The 19,615-nt window shown below is 32.7% G+C and overlaps 1 protein-coding gene and 1 pseudogene across 8 annotated transcripts; one reads left to right on the plus strand and one right to left on the minus strand.

The window, feature by feature from the left end:
• Positions 1 to 7,301: 7,301 nt before the first annotated feature.
• LOC111406108 (WD repeat-containing protein YMR102C-like) lies at positions 7,302 to 12,394 on the plus strand. Of its 8 annotated transcripts, XM_023035322.1 has the most exons (9): positions 7,302 to 7,534; positions 7,804 to 7,853; positions 8,020 to 9,260; positions 9,341 to 9,431; positions 9,568 to 9,725; positions 9,821 to 9,872; positions 10,805 to 10,881; positions 10,986 to 11,079; positions 11,192 to 12,394. In XM_023035322.1, exons 3-9 carry the CDS (start codon positions 8,121 to 8,123, stop codon positions 11,722 to 11,724), a joined length of 2,145 nt encoding a protein of 714 aa, XP_022891090.1. In that variant the 5' UTR covers positions 7,302 to 7,534; positions 7,804 to 7,853; positions 8,020 to 8,120; the 3' UTR covers positions 11,725 to 12,394. The 8 variants fall into 8 exon arrangements, with proteins under 8 accessions (XP_022891090.1, XP_022891085.1, XP_022891086.1 ...); XM_023035317.1 differs by having other exon boundaries at positions 7,302 to 7,898; XM_023035318.1 differs by having other exon boundaries at positions 7,302 to 7,853.
• A 3,122-nt stretch (positions 12,395 to 15,516) lies between these two features.
• LOC111406795 lies at positions 15,517 to 18,363 on the minus strand (annotated as a pseudogene).
• Positions 18,364 to 19,615: the final 1,252 nt, after the last annotated feature.

Consider the following 19,615-nt stretch of genomic DNA (forward strand, 5'->3'; position numbering starts at 1 on the left):
TCTAAATTCTCATGGACTTTGCTCACAATAGGCATGTACAATTTCAACAAAAGCCTAGAAGGATTAGCAGAAAGAGATGTCATTGCTTTGTGGATGCTGAGTTTAAGTTTACATCGAGTGTTTAACTGGCCAAGGTACTTCACATCAATATATTTTAAATAAAGATAACTTTTACCTTGATTTTTGAGCTTATCCCAACCATTCCTACAAAATAAATAAGAGAAAATTAGCACACAAAAAAATTAAGCAATAAAAAAAATTAATGGACATTAAATCTTTTTGATTTATTTTTTTTAAGATTTATTGTCTAAAATTACAAGTCTTCTAAATATGTAATTGTCATGTGGCCTTGGACGACTGAAGAAACCAATCATTGGTCCTCTACACTAAGTGCTTTAGACGGTTGAAGGAATTGATCATTAGTCTCCAACACAAAGTACCTTGGACAGTAAAAAGAATCAGTATTTGGTCCTCAACACAAAGTGTCTTGGATGGTCAAAAGAATCTATCATTAATCCTCAACACAAAGTGCTTTGAAGTGTCGAAGGAGCAGGTCACTGGTCCTCAATACAAAATGCATTGGACGGTCGAAGGAGTTGGTCTTTGATTCTCAACACAAAATACTTTGGACTGTCAAATGAGCCGGTCTTTGGTTCTCAACACAAAATGTCATGGATGGTCAAAGGAACTGATCATTGGTTCTAAACAGAAAATACTTTGGATGGTCAAATGAGCTGGTCTTTGGTCCTTCACACAAAGTATCTTGGACGGTGAAATGTTGCTTGGTTCTTGATGTACATGGAACGGTATGAAATTTTGAGTTTGATCATAAGCTAATATCTTCTAAATTTCTAAAATAATTGCAGCATGAAAATTTAAATTCTCCACGAAGAAGATCTCGAAACTCAAAATTCTTGACCAACTTCAAAAGTTGAATTCCTGGAAAAAAAAAGGGAAGAAAATTGTTAGTTTCGATTTTACTAAAACAACAATTCTAAAAAATTAATAAAAATCAACAAAAAAAAATGATAGAAAGTCAAAATAAAAGGACAATTAAAAAAAGAAAAGAAAAGGTGAAAAGTTAAAAAAATAGAAAACAAAAAAATAAATGTGAAAGAAATCATTGTTAGAACCCAAATTTTTTCGGGGAAAAAAAAAGGGAGAGAGAGAACTTATTTTTTTCTTTACCTTTGTTTGCAAAGTTACAAGTATTTTTTTCTTTACCTTTGTTTGCAAAGTTACAAGTCATCCTACTTTTTTTAAATCTTATAATGTGTTCATATAAATAGGTGGATATCGAATTTCACTTAAGCCCAATTTATCATAAAAAAATAAAAGGCTTGTTCAAAATCAAATTAGTTATGGATAGTGTATAAAAATAAAAAAATATTAAAAATTTCAAATTAAAATTTAAGAATTATTAAAAAAAATTATGATAAATAAATAAATCTTGAGGGGAGCATTTGTAGATATAAAAAATAGAATAATTAATGAATTAGTTCGATTTAAATAATTAGCTCAATTAAGTTTATTAAAGTCTATTAAAGCCCATAAAATTCAAAAGCTCGTCATATTTTTTCAAAATTAAAGATAATTTGGTGGTTACTAAATTGATTACGGATTTCTTTATAAATAGGATCAAAGGTCCATAAATTTTGATAACTGAAAGCGTAGAGAAAAATTACAAAATACTGAAGAAATTCCAAAACTGGAGGAAGAGAAAAAACCATTCTCAAGTCAAAGTCCGGCAAAGACCAATAAAATCAAAGTTTTCTTCAAATCAAGCAAGTCCAAGAAGATCAAAATCTTCTTCAAATCATATCAAATTCAAGTTCAAATCCTAAAATGCAAATCTAAGCCTTGAAATCTAAATACCAAACAAGCCAAGTTTTAAAAAAAATCTCGAAGTCCAAGATTCAAGTCACGTGACCCATCGTCTTCAAACTCTCAAATCATTAATCAGGGGAATTTATAGTTCTGCAATCACAAGAAGATTAACATCCACTTGTATTTATCAAAATATAATTTGTAACAATTTCTAGATTTAATACACGAAAATTTGTCGTACAATCATCTTCTTCATAGATTTATATTCGTTCAAGAGGTTTTCAAAGTGTAGAAAAATTATTTTTGAACATTTATACCAATCAGTCAATTATCACATGCCCACCATGTATTCGTTTGCCATCTAAATAGATGATTAACTTTGAAAGGTACAAGATGCACAAATTTAAATGGTCAAGGATAGAGAGCTTGAAAGTTAAATGAATTATGCTAGATGAATATTGTACTTTACATCTTTGTTGACATTATCTCCTATGTTGAAGAAATCTGTGTAGCGATTTGATAGATGGATTTAAAATCAATGGTTTTGATGGATCCATCTAGAAAAGTGTCAATCAATGTGTGAAGGAGAGTGAAAATATAACATGGTTGAAGTTAAATGGCATCATCAATAACCATTGTATAGCCAAGTTTGAGGCAGAACTAGGTACATCGAAGGTTGTTTCCCAAGCGTGTGCCTTGAGACACGCGTACATGTTAAATGTTGATTCATCCCAATTGTCATGCTCCCACACTTGGTAGGATGTGCGCCTTTACATCATATTCTAAGATGTATGCCATGACAATATTATTATAATTGAAGCATATATTATATTGAACCAAAATTCAATATCTTGAAAATTTTACTATTTGGCACGATCGGTTTGACTATATCGGATCAATAATAATGTAAAAAATTTGAAAACGTCTATTGAAAAATCCAAAAAAAATTTCAATACAACAAATTCCACAATTTACTTATTCTCATGATATATAAATCAATAAAGTTCCATTAGTTAAAATCGGGACAAGATTCTCTTTGTGTTTTTGGAAATTAATTATGGTAATATGAGGGGCTCGTCACCTTTCATGTTGACAATATAGATATTATTTATATCTTATAAATACATCCACCGGTGATTACAGGTAGGGATAGCAATCGGGCTCGCTAGCTCGGACCGCTCGTGACTTGACTCAGAAAAAGCTCGAGCCCGCCCTGCTCGAGGCTCGGGCCGAGCCCCTTTTTAGGTGTCGAGTAAAGCTCGAGCTGGCTCATGTGGCTCGCCGGCTCGGAGCATATGTTTTTTTTTTTTAAAAATTAAAAAAATAAAATAAAAGGTAGCACGCTGCTGCCATTTTATTTAATTAAAAAAAATTCCAAAACCAAACAAAACCCGAGCCGACCCGGCTCGGCTCGGAAATGCCCGAGCCAAAAGCTCGGGTCGAGCCTAATTTTCTNGAGGTTAAGAAGTTGGAAATGATAACATAATACCTCATTCTAGTATATAGATCCTCACACAAGAAACCTAAAGTTTAAAAGATAATTTATTTAAATGCATTTACTAATAAAAATATGGATGAGATCTTGTACAACAATTTCAATTGCTCAACTCACACATGCATCCTGAAAAGACAATTTATTAACATTATATTTGATAAATCTATGAAATATTTGAATCGTGATGACATTTGATTTCAGACAGAAATCTCAAAAATAAAATTGGAGTCAATAATAAAGATGGTTATATTAGGAGGCACTTTTGAAGAATATATAGACATAACAAACTGTAAAATTCCAAGAGATGCTCAAACATTTTAAAAATTGAAAATTGAGATTCCGAATAATATAGGGAGAATCAAAAAGAAAAAGTTGTTGACAATAATTTTGTATATAATGTAAAACTTCATATTATCTATTATAACAATTATAATGAAGAAAATATATCGAAGAATACAAATGAAGAATTAATTAGCTAAATAAAAGGTGTAATCCAAGTAAAAGTGAACTAATTAGAGAAACCTACAATTCGAACACCTAAAGTTAGGTATTTATGCTAAAAGAAAATAGGAAAATTAACGTAATGAATTTCTCAATGACTTATATAAATAGATATATTATCAGGTATTGAATATAATAACAAGTTTATATCTTGCTAGCTAAACAACATATAAAAATCGAAGTGCGTCTAATAAATGTGTCTACAACCATATTATCAGCATGCCTATTAATTCTATTTACATAAATTCTTGAATAAATAATTATGCCTGAAACATATATTTCTAGTGATATTATTATAAATGAATTAAACACGTGTTGTATTTTTTTTTTATGACAAATATTTTGTCCCAATGTGATACCCTACGAGGTTTTTAATGGGAAAATTTTGTGGCGCGTTAAAGTGAACAATGTAATCTTTTTTTCTTCGTTAGAATTTTTTCTAATAAAATTTTAACAGTTCGTATTCTTTCTATAATGAATGCCCATAACGTCAACGATATATAACCTTAATATAATTATATAATTTTACTCTTATATTTTATAAATTGTGTACGAGACATTCAAAGAAAGCCAATAAAATTAGTTTTTTTTTTCAACAAACCATCATGCTAACTAAAATCAAACAAGGATAGATGAATATATTTATGAAGACAATGCAATTTTTATTATACAACTCAAAGGAGACTATATTAAAGAGAAGATGACAAAAGCATAATTCTATAAAATTATTTTATACACACGAGCTTTAGAGGACTGATAACAATGATGCTAAACAAATTTGCTCAAAAAATAATAATATAGTTGACTTATTCAAAAAAAGATTGTTGAATCCATATTTAAGAAATTGGTACACGAAATAAAAATGCGTCTACTCAAAGATTGCTATTGATCAACATTAAAGGGAGTAGTTTTTCTCTTTTCCCTTCACTCACGTTTTATACTATTGGGTTTTAATGAGGCATCATTTGTTTAATACTTCAAAAATGAATATACTTCATTTTTCCTTTCGTTTCATATTATGGTCCTACTGAATTTTTATCATTTTTTTTAAAAACTAAATAGATCATGTGTGGTTATTTAGAGCATCTCCAACTCTTCACTAAATTTCGTACATTTTGGTGTAACATTTCTAATGATTACTCTATATTTCCTCATTATTTATTTCTCAACTATCAATTTGTTTTAAATTATTTAATTACAAATTATTTTATTACTGAAATCGTTAAATTCAAAATTACATTGAATGAACTAAAGTATTGCATTTACTAATAAATTATTATTTTAATTTAATGTTGTATTGTAATTTAATTTATATTTTTAAGATATTTATGTTGTTCTAGAGATAATTTATTCTTTATTTCTGTTTATCAAATTTATAACTGAGTTTTTAATGAACAACTTTAATTATTGTATCAATACTTATTACTTAATACTTGATTAAAATTTAAAAATAAATTTTAAATAAAAATAACCATCTCGTTAAAATAATTATAAATAAAATAAAATCAATCAATTCTAAAAGAATTTGGAAAAAAAGGATATAGAATGAACAAAAATTTGTTGTAATAGAAAATGGAGGACAAAATGGAAATAATGAATCACATAAAATTTGATGCAAATGAAATGAATAGTGTTACACCAATTTTGGTATGCCATTGAAGGGGTGTTTTACACTGAGAACCATTGGAGATGATCTTGGGCATGAAAAAAATACATAAATAGAGGGAGGAAATTTGATTATGATTTGACTATCCTCCATCTTTCACAAAGAAAATAATCAAATATTGGGTAGGGAATGGATGAATGAGTGGCTGGGTGGCATTTTATTTATTTTTTGTTTTGACGATACACAAAGAAAGAGTGAGAATTAGAGAAAGGTTCCATGGAACATCAACATAAACAAGGACATGGACATGGATGCCCCAACTAGCATGACACAGTGATAAAGTAGGATGGTCTTATACGGAGCATATGATACTCAAATCCTCACAGCAACTAGAAGGTAATATTTATGTTGGAATGCAAATGTCCCGTGGAGACAAAATTATGATGCATTTTGTCATCTCTCAGAGGATTATTTCTATATTTTGTAAATGGAAGTCCACAAGAAGGAGATTTGGATCTCGAATGTCTAGCCAAGTATATATAAACTGTGATCACATTTGAATTTATCCAGGTGGCGAATTAGGGGGGAAGGCCGCCACTTCTCAAGATTAGTTCGGCGAAGCCTGAATTCCAGTTCCAATGATTAATATTCTTCGATTCATGCATATAACTCCAAGGATTTCAATACATACATGCATATGTTTTGAAATGAGAGTTCAACAATTTTATTAATTGGGGACAAAAGAAGAATTATTGAAAGTTAGGACATTATCATCAGTAAAATGATTTCAAAGTCATGCCCCTTCTAGTATATTTAAGATTTAAGATTAAAAGATTAAAGATAATAATTAAAATTAATATTAAATTACTCTTTATAAGAGCAACCTTTATCTTGTAACACGCGCACATGGATCAAGATCTATCTTATTTAGGAATGAATAATCCATTCATAAATAGAAAAAAAAGAAAATACTATAAAACTTTTAAGGGAGTATAATTATTAAACACAACTAAAATTAATTCATTATTTAAAAACCAATCCATTGTAAAGTAATCAAATTGGTTGACTAAGATTTAGAAGTTTATTTAAACTCAAAATAAATTTCGAATACTGTGAATAATTTTTTTTTTTATTCGTGTTGCTCGAAATCATTCATTTAATTACGACTAATATTTGCAAATATTTTTTATTATAAAGTCTTAACACTTTGTGAAATCATGCACAATATACATGTTATGGAAAATCAATTAATAGTACGAATGTAGTCGATCTAGGATTTATTGACAAATATATTAGCAGATTTCTAATTATAAAATGAAATAAATTTATTTATTATAGAACAAGAAAAAAAAGAGTTATTATAGAAAAGATTTTCATTATTTTCCTTATAAATAGTTAAGATCTAAAATCATTATCGCACTTTATTTAATATAGAAACAAATGAATTTATGCTGTTATAATGTACAGATTTCAATAGGAAATGTACATTATCCTCTCTTTTCCTATTTTTCTTCTGTAGATAGAGAAATGTAAATGTTTTAGACAGAGAAAACTAAAGAGTGGTAACTGTGATTTTTTTAAAAATATATCATAAGAAAATAGGAAAAAAATTATAAATTTTTAAAATTATTTTATTAAAAAAATATTATTAAAAATAATACTGATAAAAATCAAACCAAGACTAAGCCTTTGTTTGATCTCCAATTCTTCAAAGCTCAATTTTTTTTAAACCTCATTTTTAACCACATATTCATGCAATAAAATATTTTATACGTAAATTCAATTTATTTATTTATTTTTCCACTTTTCACTAACACAATTCTTCAAAAAAAATTCCTATTCCAAAACCTGTTAATGCCAACTAACGGGCTTAAATGGCTTCTCTGCAAATCCATTCACGGATGTCAAGGAATTCTTGTTTTTTCTTATTTTAGTTTTCACAAATTTTCCCTCTTTTGGCCTCTGGATTTTCCATTAATTGCAATTATTTCTTTCCTATAAATTTAATGGTCACTTCTCTTCTCTGCTTCCTTCCTAGAGAGAGCCACCGAAAACGAATTTTGGTTTCTTGGCCCCTCAGTCTCATAAAATTAAACGAAACCCATGTGAGCAATTCTTTTATGTCCTTTAAAATTTTCATCTTTCCTTTTTCTTCTTCTTGTGCAGGAATGTCAATGTTGCTGATATTTGTAAATTGTAAACACTCTTTTGTTTATTCATTACTCGAATTGTAATCAATTTGTTCTGTACGGCACAATGTCGTCATCTTGATCGTTGGGTTTTCGTTTTTCTGGGCTAATATTCTCTTGGATTTTGCTAATTTTTTGTTGGAAAGGTGTGGTTCGTTTTTCATCTTATATTTTATAATATGCAGGCAGAACAGTTACGTTCTATGGTGGGGAGTTTTACTATATGTGATACCAGGTTCAATGGGTGTGGATTGGATTTATGTTGTATCTATTGCCTTTTGTATGTTATTATCAGTAGTATTTGTTTCATGTTCTTGCTGGAGCATTGCTTATTTTTGTCTTATTTGTTGTTGGTTTAGTTATTTGTTAAAAGCTTACTTCTGTTTTCATTGTTGTGAAAGGTTTTATATTGGAACGCACTGAGCACATTTCGTGGTTCCGGCTTGGGAAGTTGATTTCTTGAGGTGGGGTTCAGGTTTTTATGGGTTGAACTCAAGAAATCATGGGTAGCTTCAGTGACAACGATGAAGAATCTCAATTCTTTGATGCCTCAGAGCACATTGCAGCAGAATCCAAACCGAGTTATGGGTTCCCTAGGAGTAATACTTGTGAATATGATGTATGGATGAGGAGTCCTCAAAGCATTACAGAGCGACGTAGGAAATTCATTAGATGGATGGGATTGAGCCCGGATAAGTTAAGACACAATTTACATAACGTATCCGACGATTCTGAAAACCACCACGCCTTCAAAGGAGATGTCGGGAGAATTATGGAGAATTGTGGGGCTGTACTTAGAACCTCAGTTCCTGAGGATAAATTTTCTTTAAGCCAATCTTCTGCATCAAGTTGGTCCAGTGATGCTTTTGATTTGTCGAGTGGGTTTGTTTCAAGTGAAGAATTTGTATGTAGAGCTGGGTATCCAGATGGTGCAAGTGGAAGTAATGTAGATGATATTGGAGAGGATGGCAAGCTAAGTAATCTTCAAGATGGTGAGTTAAGCCAATTTCTGACGGCAACGGAGTTTGTGAATGCTTCTCAATCGTCTCCCTTGCTACAGCAAATTAATGAAAATACTTCGAGAATAATGAATAAAATGAAAGATAAATGGTTGAGTAGATTGCATTCCATGAGGCGCTTAATGAGTATGGGTCAGAAAGATAATATTCTTCCATCCAATAATTCCAGCAAACTTCAGAGCTCTAGAGTTCAAAGAGTCAGGGTTCACCATTGTCAGAAGAGGTTAAAGGAACTTTCAGCTCTTTTTACAGGACAAGATATTCAGGCCCATGAGGGGTCCATATTAACAATGAAATTCAGTCTTGATGGGCAATATCTAGCTAGTGCTGGTGAAGATAAATTTGTGCGCATTTGGCAAGTGGTGGAAGATGAGAGGTCAGATAATATTGACATTCCTGATGCAGATCCATCTTGCATATATTTTTCAGTTAATCGTCTTTCTGAATTGGCACCTCTCATGGGAGAGAAAGATGAAGCTAACAAATTCAAGAATCTTGGAAAAACATCAGACTCTGCGTGTATCATATTTCCTCCAAAGGTATTCCGAATTTTGGAGAAGCCCTTGCAAGTGTTCCAAGGGCATGATGGAGAGATCTTGGATCTTTCATGGTCAACAAATAATGTAAGTTAACAATCTGCAAATTTATTATAATTTTTAAATTGGTCAGATTGGATTATGTTTTTTTAACTTTTTTTCTGCAGTGTCTGCTTTCATCATCAGTTGATAAAACTGTTCGTTTGTGGCGAGTTGGAGTTGATCGGTGCCTCAAGGTCTTCGTGCATAGTGATTATGGTACGTACCTGGCTGCATGATCTTTGTTTTAGAACCTTGGAAAATAGACTTATTTGGAGAAAACATCAAACATGAAACTGAAGTTTTTTCGGAATTACTGATTTCTTTGGCTAAAAAATCATGTGATACAATGCAGTGACTTGCATTCAATTTAACCCTGTGAATGATGATTACTTCATCAGTGGTTCAATAGATGGAAAGGTTCGCATTTGGACGATCAATGGTTGTCAAGTCGTTGACTGGGCTCAAATAAAGGATATAATCACTGCAGTATCTTATCGTCCAAATGGGCAGGTTTATTGATGCTGCTATTTTAATTGTTTTAAACAGAATGTGGCTTCAAAGATTTATCGGTCATACTAATTAGCAATGTTTGGCCTGTGATATAGGGAGGTATTATTGGCTTAATTACAGGTACCTGTCGCTTTTTTAATATATCAGGTACTTACATGGAATTCCTGCTTGATTCTCTGCTAGTCCTTTACTTCGAAATGCTGAACTCCGAAGTTTATACATTTTCAGTGTATTATTTTAAACAATGTTTTAAAAATTGACCCGGCCATCGACCCGGAAAAGGGGAAGGGTCAAGGAACCGGGGTCGAACCGGGATCCACCCCTTTTTTTATTAATAATTTTACAAAAAAACAGCAAATGAAAACAAGTTTTTCGAAATCACAAAAACTATAACAAGCATTCATGCACAAAATTAATAAAAATAATTAAATACAATGGTCAAGAGTCTTCAAAAGATGACGACATTCACAGAGTCGGCACTCAGCATGGAAGAATGAGGAGAAGTTTGAAAGTCTGAAAATATTAAAAAACAAGGGTTTTAATTGTTTTAAAATTCATTAATTTTGAACCGGAAAAACTGGATGCAGGTCAAAGGTTTTTTAAAATCCGGGCGGGTCACTGGTTTTAAAGGCGGTTTTTAAATCTAAGGTTCTCAAGGCCTAGCCAACCCGGTTGTGGTCCCGGTTCCCGTTTTATCTGGTTGAACCGGCTGGGCCAGGTCGGTTTTTACAACATTGATTTTAAATGCCTTAAGGGGACTGGTGCAATCTAATATTGACTTCCAATTCGACTTTCTTGAATCTGAATAACTTCCTCTTCATCTCCATTCTTCTGTTGAACTGCACTCTTTCTACTCTCTTTATGTTTGTACCCTGGCAAGCATTGAAGTGTTTGCATTTGCGTTCACAAAAGTCAGCTGCATGTGTGCAGTGTTGCATGATGTTTAAGTATAAGTACAATGAGAAATGCAGCAAATTAATTTCCAAGTCTTGTTTGGGAGACGTCATATAAATTAGCCCCAAAATTGAAATTTATCCATGGGGACTAGTATCGGTTAATGGCCCTGTATCTTGTATCAGATGATCATATTCAATTGGGAGCTCAGATGTGCTTAACGAATAAGAAATCATCCTGCAAACGGATAACTGGCTTCCAGGTTAAACTTTTTTTTTTTTTTTTTTTTTCCCTTCTGGCTTTGTTACCTTGTCGCTTAAATGCTATTGGAAAGTTTGTCCTGATCTTGATATTCTGTGAATGCAGTTTTCTCCACAAGACCCCAGCAAAGTATTGGTTGCATGTACTGATTCACAAGTCAGAATCCTTGATGGGACGAATGTGATTGGGAAATATAGAGGTATTTGCTTATTTCTTCTTGGTTTTGTTTTCTGTGATGATGTCATGTCATTCTTTAAAGGAATATAACTTATCCTGTTATTGAATTATATTGATTTTATTTCTGACTCTAGGATTACGAAATTCGGGAAACCAAATTTCTGCTTTATTCACTTCAGATGGAAAACATATTGTATCGGCATTTGAGGATTCTAATGTTTACGTGTGGAACTACATTGATAAAGTAGTGTCTTCTGCTTCGCATCCAAAAGCCATTAGATCGTTTGAGTATTTCTCTTCTGATGCGTCTGTTGCAATACCTTGGTCCGGCATGAGTATTGAGAATCCAGAGAACAGGTTCATATCAAGCCTTGACAAAAATTCAATTAATTCATTGCCTTTCTCAGCGTCCACTCGATTCTTTTTGAGCCAAGAGTTTTTACTGGAGTCGAACCCCAGGGGATCTGCAACTTGGCCAGAGGAAAAGCTTCCCGTGTCTAGTCCTCGAGTCCTGACATCTCCACTGTGTAGATCTCAATACAAGCTCTTCAAGAACTCTTATCAGAGTTCATCAAGTTCGCATTTGTGGGGTCTAGTTATTGTTACTGCAGGCTGGGACGGACGAATCAGAACATTCCACAATTATGGATTACCAATACCCCTTTGAGACAAGGCTACATGGTATGTGGTGCAAGTCCATTGCATGCTAAGCTGGTACAGAAAGCTAGTTTTGGCTGTACTGAGGCCTGTTTGCTTCCATGAATGGCATCCTGAGGATAGTGATCCAGTGGGTCCCTTCAAAAATTCTGCACATAACTAACGGTCTGGATAGGCGATGACTGTAATAAATGTACAATTTGGTTACTGAGTCTTAATTTATGATACTTTGATTTGTTGATTTGTGAAGCTACTGGCCCAGAAACGGAAATGAGTCATGTGCAAGAAGATATCGTATTGATTACTATATCTGCCTGATGGAAAAGGCCGTGGGACCTTTGTACAACTTCTTCCATTTGTTGTTAATGGTGGGACTGATCAAAACAGGATCAGTGGTCGAAATTCGCTGCAAGAAAATGGTGGGGAACGCCATTTTTATGGTGTGTTTGCTTGTCTGCCATTTGGTTCCAGATCAACTTTGCTAGCCATGGCTCGATAGGTCTTCTTCTGGGAGCCTGAAATGTTTCGTAGTAGTTAGAAGGATTAAACTGTAGTGGATAGGAAAGTTAACTAGACATGAGCTGTACTTTTTTGAGCTCTATGAAGAATTCGCTAGTTTTCGGGGTTGATGAGTTGATCCTTTGATCAGACAATTAATTAAGGGTGCTATTATTTATTCATAGTCATTGATTCAAAAAAAAGGAAAAAAAAAAAAAAAAAAAAAAAAAAAAAAAAAAAAAAGAGGGAATGCACATTTGCTTGAAACAGTTCCCAAATAACTATTTTACGTTGATCTTGTTCTTCAAAAATTCCTAGTCTTGGTTTTGATTTTTCGAGATGCATCAGATTTTTTCAATTTATTTCGTATAATAATATAATCAGTAGTGGCTCATAGTAGTTATCTTGTAACATGAGACATTAATTTTCTATAATTCTGTTGCCTCAAATAACAAGTTAATTCTTCAAATTACAAGTTACATGTGATGATTGCTGTAATAGTTGATTATTAATGGTATTACTCATTAACTAACGTACACAATATGTTGATATTGGTATGTTAATTAAAGTACATGCTTTTGAGTTGCTTTCAAATTTGGTCACTAATTTGTCAAGTTTAACTAATGTAAAATGTTGACTTGAATGTCGACTGATAGATGATTGATTTGTATGTTCACATCACAACAAAGTAAAACTCATAAAAAGACAAATTTCTTAAAGAAGGGGAAAAAACATTTGAACTAGAACCATGTTTTAACACTTTAATTGTACAATATGTTGAATGGACATGTTGCATCGACTTGGAAAATGGAAAGGATTCCATTTTGAGAGAGTTGAAAAAGTACCACCTCTTTTATACATGTGTCCTTTCTCAAATATATTCCGTGCGTTAATAAAGTATTATATTTGCAAGCAAATCGAAGTTTGGTGATTTGCTTGCATCTGATTGTAATTGAGTGACTAAATTTTATTTTATTTTACATAAAATAAAATGGAAACTGTATAATCTAATTAAAACAAAAATTCAATTTCTTTTTTTTCAAAAATCATTTTTACCACACATTCTTATATAAAATAATTTTATACATAAATTCAAAATATTTTCTTATTTTTTAACCACACATTCTCTAAAAAATCATTATGCTAAAAGACGTTCCCCACAATATGGATCTCAAACAAGGGCTAAAGAAAAATAATCTGGATACAGCTACACTCAAAATTGACTCACATTGCATTTTGCCCTTTTTTTTATAGACTAGTCAGAGTTGATCGTGCATTGTACGTTTATTTTGAAATACTTTATAAATGTTATAAAAGTAATATTTGATATCAATTTGTTGGGAAGATTTGATTAGTCTCAAACAAATTAAAAAAAATAAAATTTAGGATAGAAATCTAACAGAAGAAAATTATACTTTTAAAATCAATTTCTATGATTCAAATTTTTTGTGATGATGAAATAATACAAATTAGCAATCTTTTTATCAATCATGAATTACAGAAAAATTTAACAAAAACTTTTTGACAGGCAACACATGGCAAAAATTGATTGGAATGTAGAAAAAGAAAAAAAAATAAAAAAATTCAATCGTCTGTGACCACATCAATATCGATAGAAATTCTGTCAAGAATTTCTTGTACTCATGGCTTTATCCTCTTTTTATACTATAGTTTGTACATAGAAATTAATTGCTAATAAAGGATTTTAAATATCCATTAAATAAACTCATCTATAATAATTCTGACTCATGTAAATCAAGATTCATCAAGTGAATATTTATTGAATCTAGAATTACTTGAGAATTAATAACACGAAATTCATATATGACAATGATTTTGTAGTATTTATTACATATTGAAAAACGAAAAGTAAGATATTAAATAATTGAATTGTAGTAAGGCTACAATCGTCCAAAAAAAAAAAAAGATTCTTTCTTGACAATATATTATAGATTCTTATTTCCAATTGTTTGGAACACATTTTTCTAAAATTAATTTTATAAAGAAATCATTTTCAACCACATTATGTACAACTTACTATTTTTTCCACTTTTTAACCACGCATACTTCAAAAATATCTTGAAAAATATGTGCCAAAAACTTTTCGTCTATATTTCTTTAGTACATAAAGGAGCTAAAAAGAATATAGACTTTAGACACTTGATGCCAACTTCCTTTACGGTTATGTTACTTTAATTTGCTAAACTTAATGTGCTATTGTGAAAAAGCAAAATAAATTTTGACAAATGCAACTAAATATATAATAAAATAAATTTGAGAAAATGCTACTAAATCAAAGGTTATAAAATATTTGATTAAGTATTAGTTAACTTTAATAACTTTTTCTATAACATACTTGATTAATTAACTATTGTAAATCTTTATAGGAATAAAACGAGTTTTTCATTTCCTAACATTTTAAAAATATTAATGACATTTATTTTAACTAAAACTAACGATCTCATACAATCAAAAGCATGTCTTAACATATAAGAATAAAAATAAATATTTAAATATAGTGAAATAAAAAATTTAAATAATACAAATAAAGGGATATGGAATGCATATTTATTTTTGCTGCCAGCAAAAAATAATGGTCAAGTTGGCCGATTAACTAAGCTCCTGTTTAGCTTTACAAAAAATCAATTTTTTTTTAGTAAATTTTAAATTAATGAAATATATAATTAAAAATTAATAAAACTTGGGAATCCAAAAAAGTACATAATACAAAAAGAGTTTGAGAAAAAAAAATTTTAAAAATAAGGGCCAAATGACTGCCAAAAAGAATTTTTTAACCGAATCAAGTCAAAGTGCTTGCTAGGTCATGTTTGTAAGTGCTTATAAATCACGAACCATGTGAAATGTACCAACAATATGTTGGATAACATGATATAAATCCTACAAAATGTACATATAAGTATATTTGACAAGCTTAAAATAATTTAAACTTTGCCAAACTTGCACTAATTTGGCCTTCACCAAATTATAGAAAACACGAGAACAAATCAAAGCTCAACTTGTTCAGTGAGTTTCATCAGTTGAAAGGTGAAAAAATGAAGCAACAATACAAAGTCCATGTGCTGATAATCTCTACTGACCTTCATCGCAAAAGACCCTGAAAATTTTGCAGTTTTATCAGTATCTTGTACACAGCTGAGAATTATGCGCAGGTAACCCCATAATATTCGTGGTGGCTCGTGATAACACATCATGTGATCCGAGGTTGCAATCAAAACTTGTGAAACCTACCGATGATATTACACTTATATCGTACTTCATTTTGTGCAAAGACAAGACTAGAATGGAATCCTTTAACATTATGGGTATATTATACAAGAACAAGTTCAGAACAAAGATGAGAGTTCCACTAAATAACAGCAAGACAAGATGCATCATAAAGACAATATTGTGGATGTCCAAACAAGGACAACCATGCCAAATAAAAAAATAAAATAGTAAAATAAAATAAAATTGTGCATTAAACACAATACAGAGCAGATTGTAGACAGAAATGTAGCGACACAATATTCAGATTGTGGAGAAAAGTAATCTATAGGATCATCTTCATTAAGCTACCATCAGAGGAAAACACACAACTTTTTGATGGGAAATCAATGTGAAAAATAGTCCCTAATTTCAATGTTTATCATCACATGGGACATGAGATATTCTAGGAGTTCGAGTTTTTACATAACGTATGATAGTATTAATAAAAAGATTGGTAAAAGAACGTGCATTTAGCGAAAAACCCAAGAACATAGAAAAGGAGGACAATATGCTACTGTTACAGGATTTTCTAAACAAATTCAATGTTGGATAACATCTCTATTAAGGCACATGGATGGTATTTCCTAGTTCAACAGACAAACCTCGCAGTAAATATTACTTAATGTTCACATCATGGTACTTCATTCATATTCTATCATTGCGGTATACACATTAATGACATTTGATGACAGCTTATCTTTATGCACATTATCAACCTAAGGTCACAAATTAAGTGCCTAAGTACCAAAGCATAATAAGGGGTAATACCACAACTAAATTTATAGCCAATAACACTTCTAATTTCTTTTAGTCCAATTATTTACTCCAAATCGAAGAATTCACAAAAGTAAGGTAGTAACCGTTCTCCAAGTTACAGAGAAACAAAATCTAATATGAAGTTTTCTTCTTTTTTGCCTCGTATTTAAGGGTTCAGGTTGCATTAAGGTTTCTTATAGTAAAAGCCAAACAAGATGCATCAACTTCACCATAAGCACTAAAGCTTATCCCATTTTGAGAGGGTGGCAGGGGTCCAGTTGTTTGCTTACTCTTTCTTTTTCACAGGATTAATACTTAATTAGGAAATATTGACTAATTAATTAACCAGCCTTGAAAGTAAGTCTTCTCGCAGCCATCTGGTATGCATGATATAGGAAAGAAGGAGCTGGCAGTACAACCCTGGACAAACCTATTAGTTTCCCAAGAGTAAGCCTTCCAGACACACCATCCTTGGTATGCATTATATTTCCATGATGATCACCATAAGCTTACTCTTTTATAGTCATTGTGATAGGATACTAGCTGGAATTGTAAAGGTTCTGTGAGAATTACAGAAACAGCAATTTATTTGATTGTAATAAGGCAAAGTTACATCAGTAAAAGGAATAACAATTAGCTGTTTGAGAGGGCTAATACTCTCCTCTACCACACTTCTACTCTAAGTTTTGCCTCCTCATTCCTTCCTACTTCCTCTCTATTTATAGCCCTCCTGTAACTACTCTGTACACATCAGGCTGCCCTGTTAACAGAATCCTGTTGCTGCCAAATCGTCCTCAATTCTTCTTGGTTCTTCTAGAATAAGTGTACCCAATTTAGAGTCTTATCAATACCCCCGGGTCCAAAGATACCTTGTCCTCACGGAGGAAATCGGGGAAGTATGGGAGGAATTTCTTGCATCTTTGCAACCATCATTTCTCTTCCACTAACAAGAGATAATCTACTCTGTCTGCAACGTATCTCTAGCTTATTAAGGGCCAAGCACCACAGCTCCTGCATGGAAGCTCCTTTCCCAATTGCTAATGCAGAATCTTGGTTAATATTAACCCCATCAATTGTGCCATTGAAACTGACCTGTCTAGCTCAGGGGCATCGCCACCCATTGAATGGAAAGAAATCACGCCCAACCTACCTAAGCGGAGAAAGGTAGCTTACAACCCATTCACATATGCATTTGAAATTAGAAACTAGTCAGCCCATACTTTCAGAACTTGCAGAACTCGTTCCTTAAGGGCATTAGCTGTCAATTGTCCTATTATACCATCATACAAATTATTAAAGCTTTCCTTAATGTCTGGTAGAGTTCCTTCAATTTTGGTGCAATATGTAGATTTAGTCTAGGAGCGTTACCATTATGTAAAATGTCATAAACAAGCATGAGTCATGCAACTTCTGCTGGGATGGGAGTCTCTTTAAGCGTCAAGGGCTCTGTTAGCACTTCAAATACCTCCCTAGCCACATCAGCATTATCGAAGGAAAACCCCATTGCTTCTTTAATCTGGCTTCTTTCTGAAGACGACACATGCAGCATGTCCTTAAATTCATCTCTTTGGGTACAAGTCAATGTTCGTTCCACTTCTACTCACTTGTTTTTCCCAGTAGCACATGTACTCTCAGACACCTTTTCATGTTCTGGTCCTTTTGCTGTCAATAGAGGTCGCGGTATCCATCTCCCCTTAAAGGTTATCATGATAAAGGACTCTGTTCACCATTGCGGAAATGTATCTGATAGGGCCTAATAAAGACAGATTCTAGAATGTTCACTAGCTGGTAGGAGGGATAAAAATGTAATAGGGTATAAGTAAGGATTGCCTATAAATAGAAGATAAAAGAACGGGTAAGGCATGCAAAATATTTAGAAGGATCTAGGATTCTGGGGGAGAGTATTGGGTCTCTCGAATACCCAACTATCTTTTACTATTCAGCAAAATAGAGATACAGCGACTCTACATAGTTGCTGTAATTCTCATCTATTTGAGCTTCTTCATTAGAGTACTATTTACATTTTACAGAAACATGATTATGCTTTCCAAGTGACTTCCTTGTGTTCTGGTTTCTGTCTTCATTTCTGCACTTGATTCTGTGATTGAACAGCAACAGCAGGATTCATACCAGGTTTTGCAGCAACTTCAACAGGATCTTATCAAATGTATCAGAGCAACCATTCTGGCCTTGGGGTGTTACATCTGTTGAAGAAAGGAAATTAGAAGATCGGGTTAATAATTTGGAAATAAGGATGGATGAACTGCAATCCAAGTTACAGGAAGATATGGAGTCCATAAAATCTGAATTTCATAGGGCCATGGCATCAGTGATGGAGAAATTGGATTTAATGATGAAGAAATTGGATGGACAAGAAGGGGAAAGGAAGAAAAAGGAACTCACAAACAATCCGGCTGAAAGCACTGCCAATTCTAAGATTCCATAGTGAAGCTGTAAGTATTCCCCGTAAGGAGTCTGAGAAAGTAGAAAACTGAGGTCGAATGAAAACGCCAGTGATTATTGGAGATAATCTGGCCGACTGGTCTTGTGGAGAAGAGATGAGGTTGATCTGGATGAATCAGGCGGAGATGGAGACCACAACGATGAAGAAACAGGAAGAAACTGGGCTTACAATTAGGGCTGGAGATCACATAAAAGATCCGGTGGGCTTGGCTATGAAGTTGGACCAAGTGGGAGAAGACTCGAAGGACTTCCTGAAGCAAGCCCAACTCAATTTTGGCCCAAATAAAATAAGACATAATTCTAACCACTTAAATCCAGCTTTTAGCCCACTTATACACTCATATCAAGCCCCTTTTCATACTCAATTCACCCACATAATCCACCCAACACACCAAAACCAACCCAAAATCAGCAGCAACCATAGTCCAATGACTGACAGTCACAAAGGGTGCTCCTCCATTTAAGAGACTCATCGACGTCAAGCTTCATCTCAAGATGGGAACAAGCTAGTGTTATCGATGTGATGTAACATACAACCCAGGTCATAGGTGTCGAAATAAAGAGTTGAGGATTTTGGTGGTACAAGAGGAAGAAGGTGATGTTCCATGGAACGTTCAAGAAGGCGATGAAGAGACGGAGTAGGTGAATTAGGGATGATATCACTCAATTATGTGGGACGACTAACCACACCAAAAACCATGAAGATTAGGGGTTTGATTTTGGGGCAGTCAGTATTAGTCTTGATTGATTGTGGAGCTACACCTAACTTCATTTCAGCAAAGTGGGTTGGTGAATTGATGCTGCAGACCACAGAAACTACTAGCTACAAGCTTTACATGTCCAAATTAGATTCACCAGCTGCAGCCATTAGATCTACTGTTGCAGCAGAGAAGAATCCTTACCAGCAGCTATACGGA

The sequence above is a fragment of the Olea europaea genome, chromosome 12 (genome assembly GCF_002742605.1).
Source record: "Olea europaea var. sylvestris chromosome 12, O_europaea_v1, whole genome shotgun sequence".
Lineage (NCBI taxonomy): Eukaryota > Viridiplantae > Streptophyta > Magnoliopsida > Lamiales > Oleaceae > Olea > Olea europaea.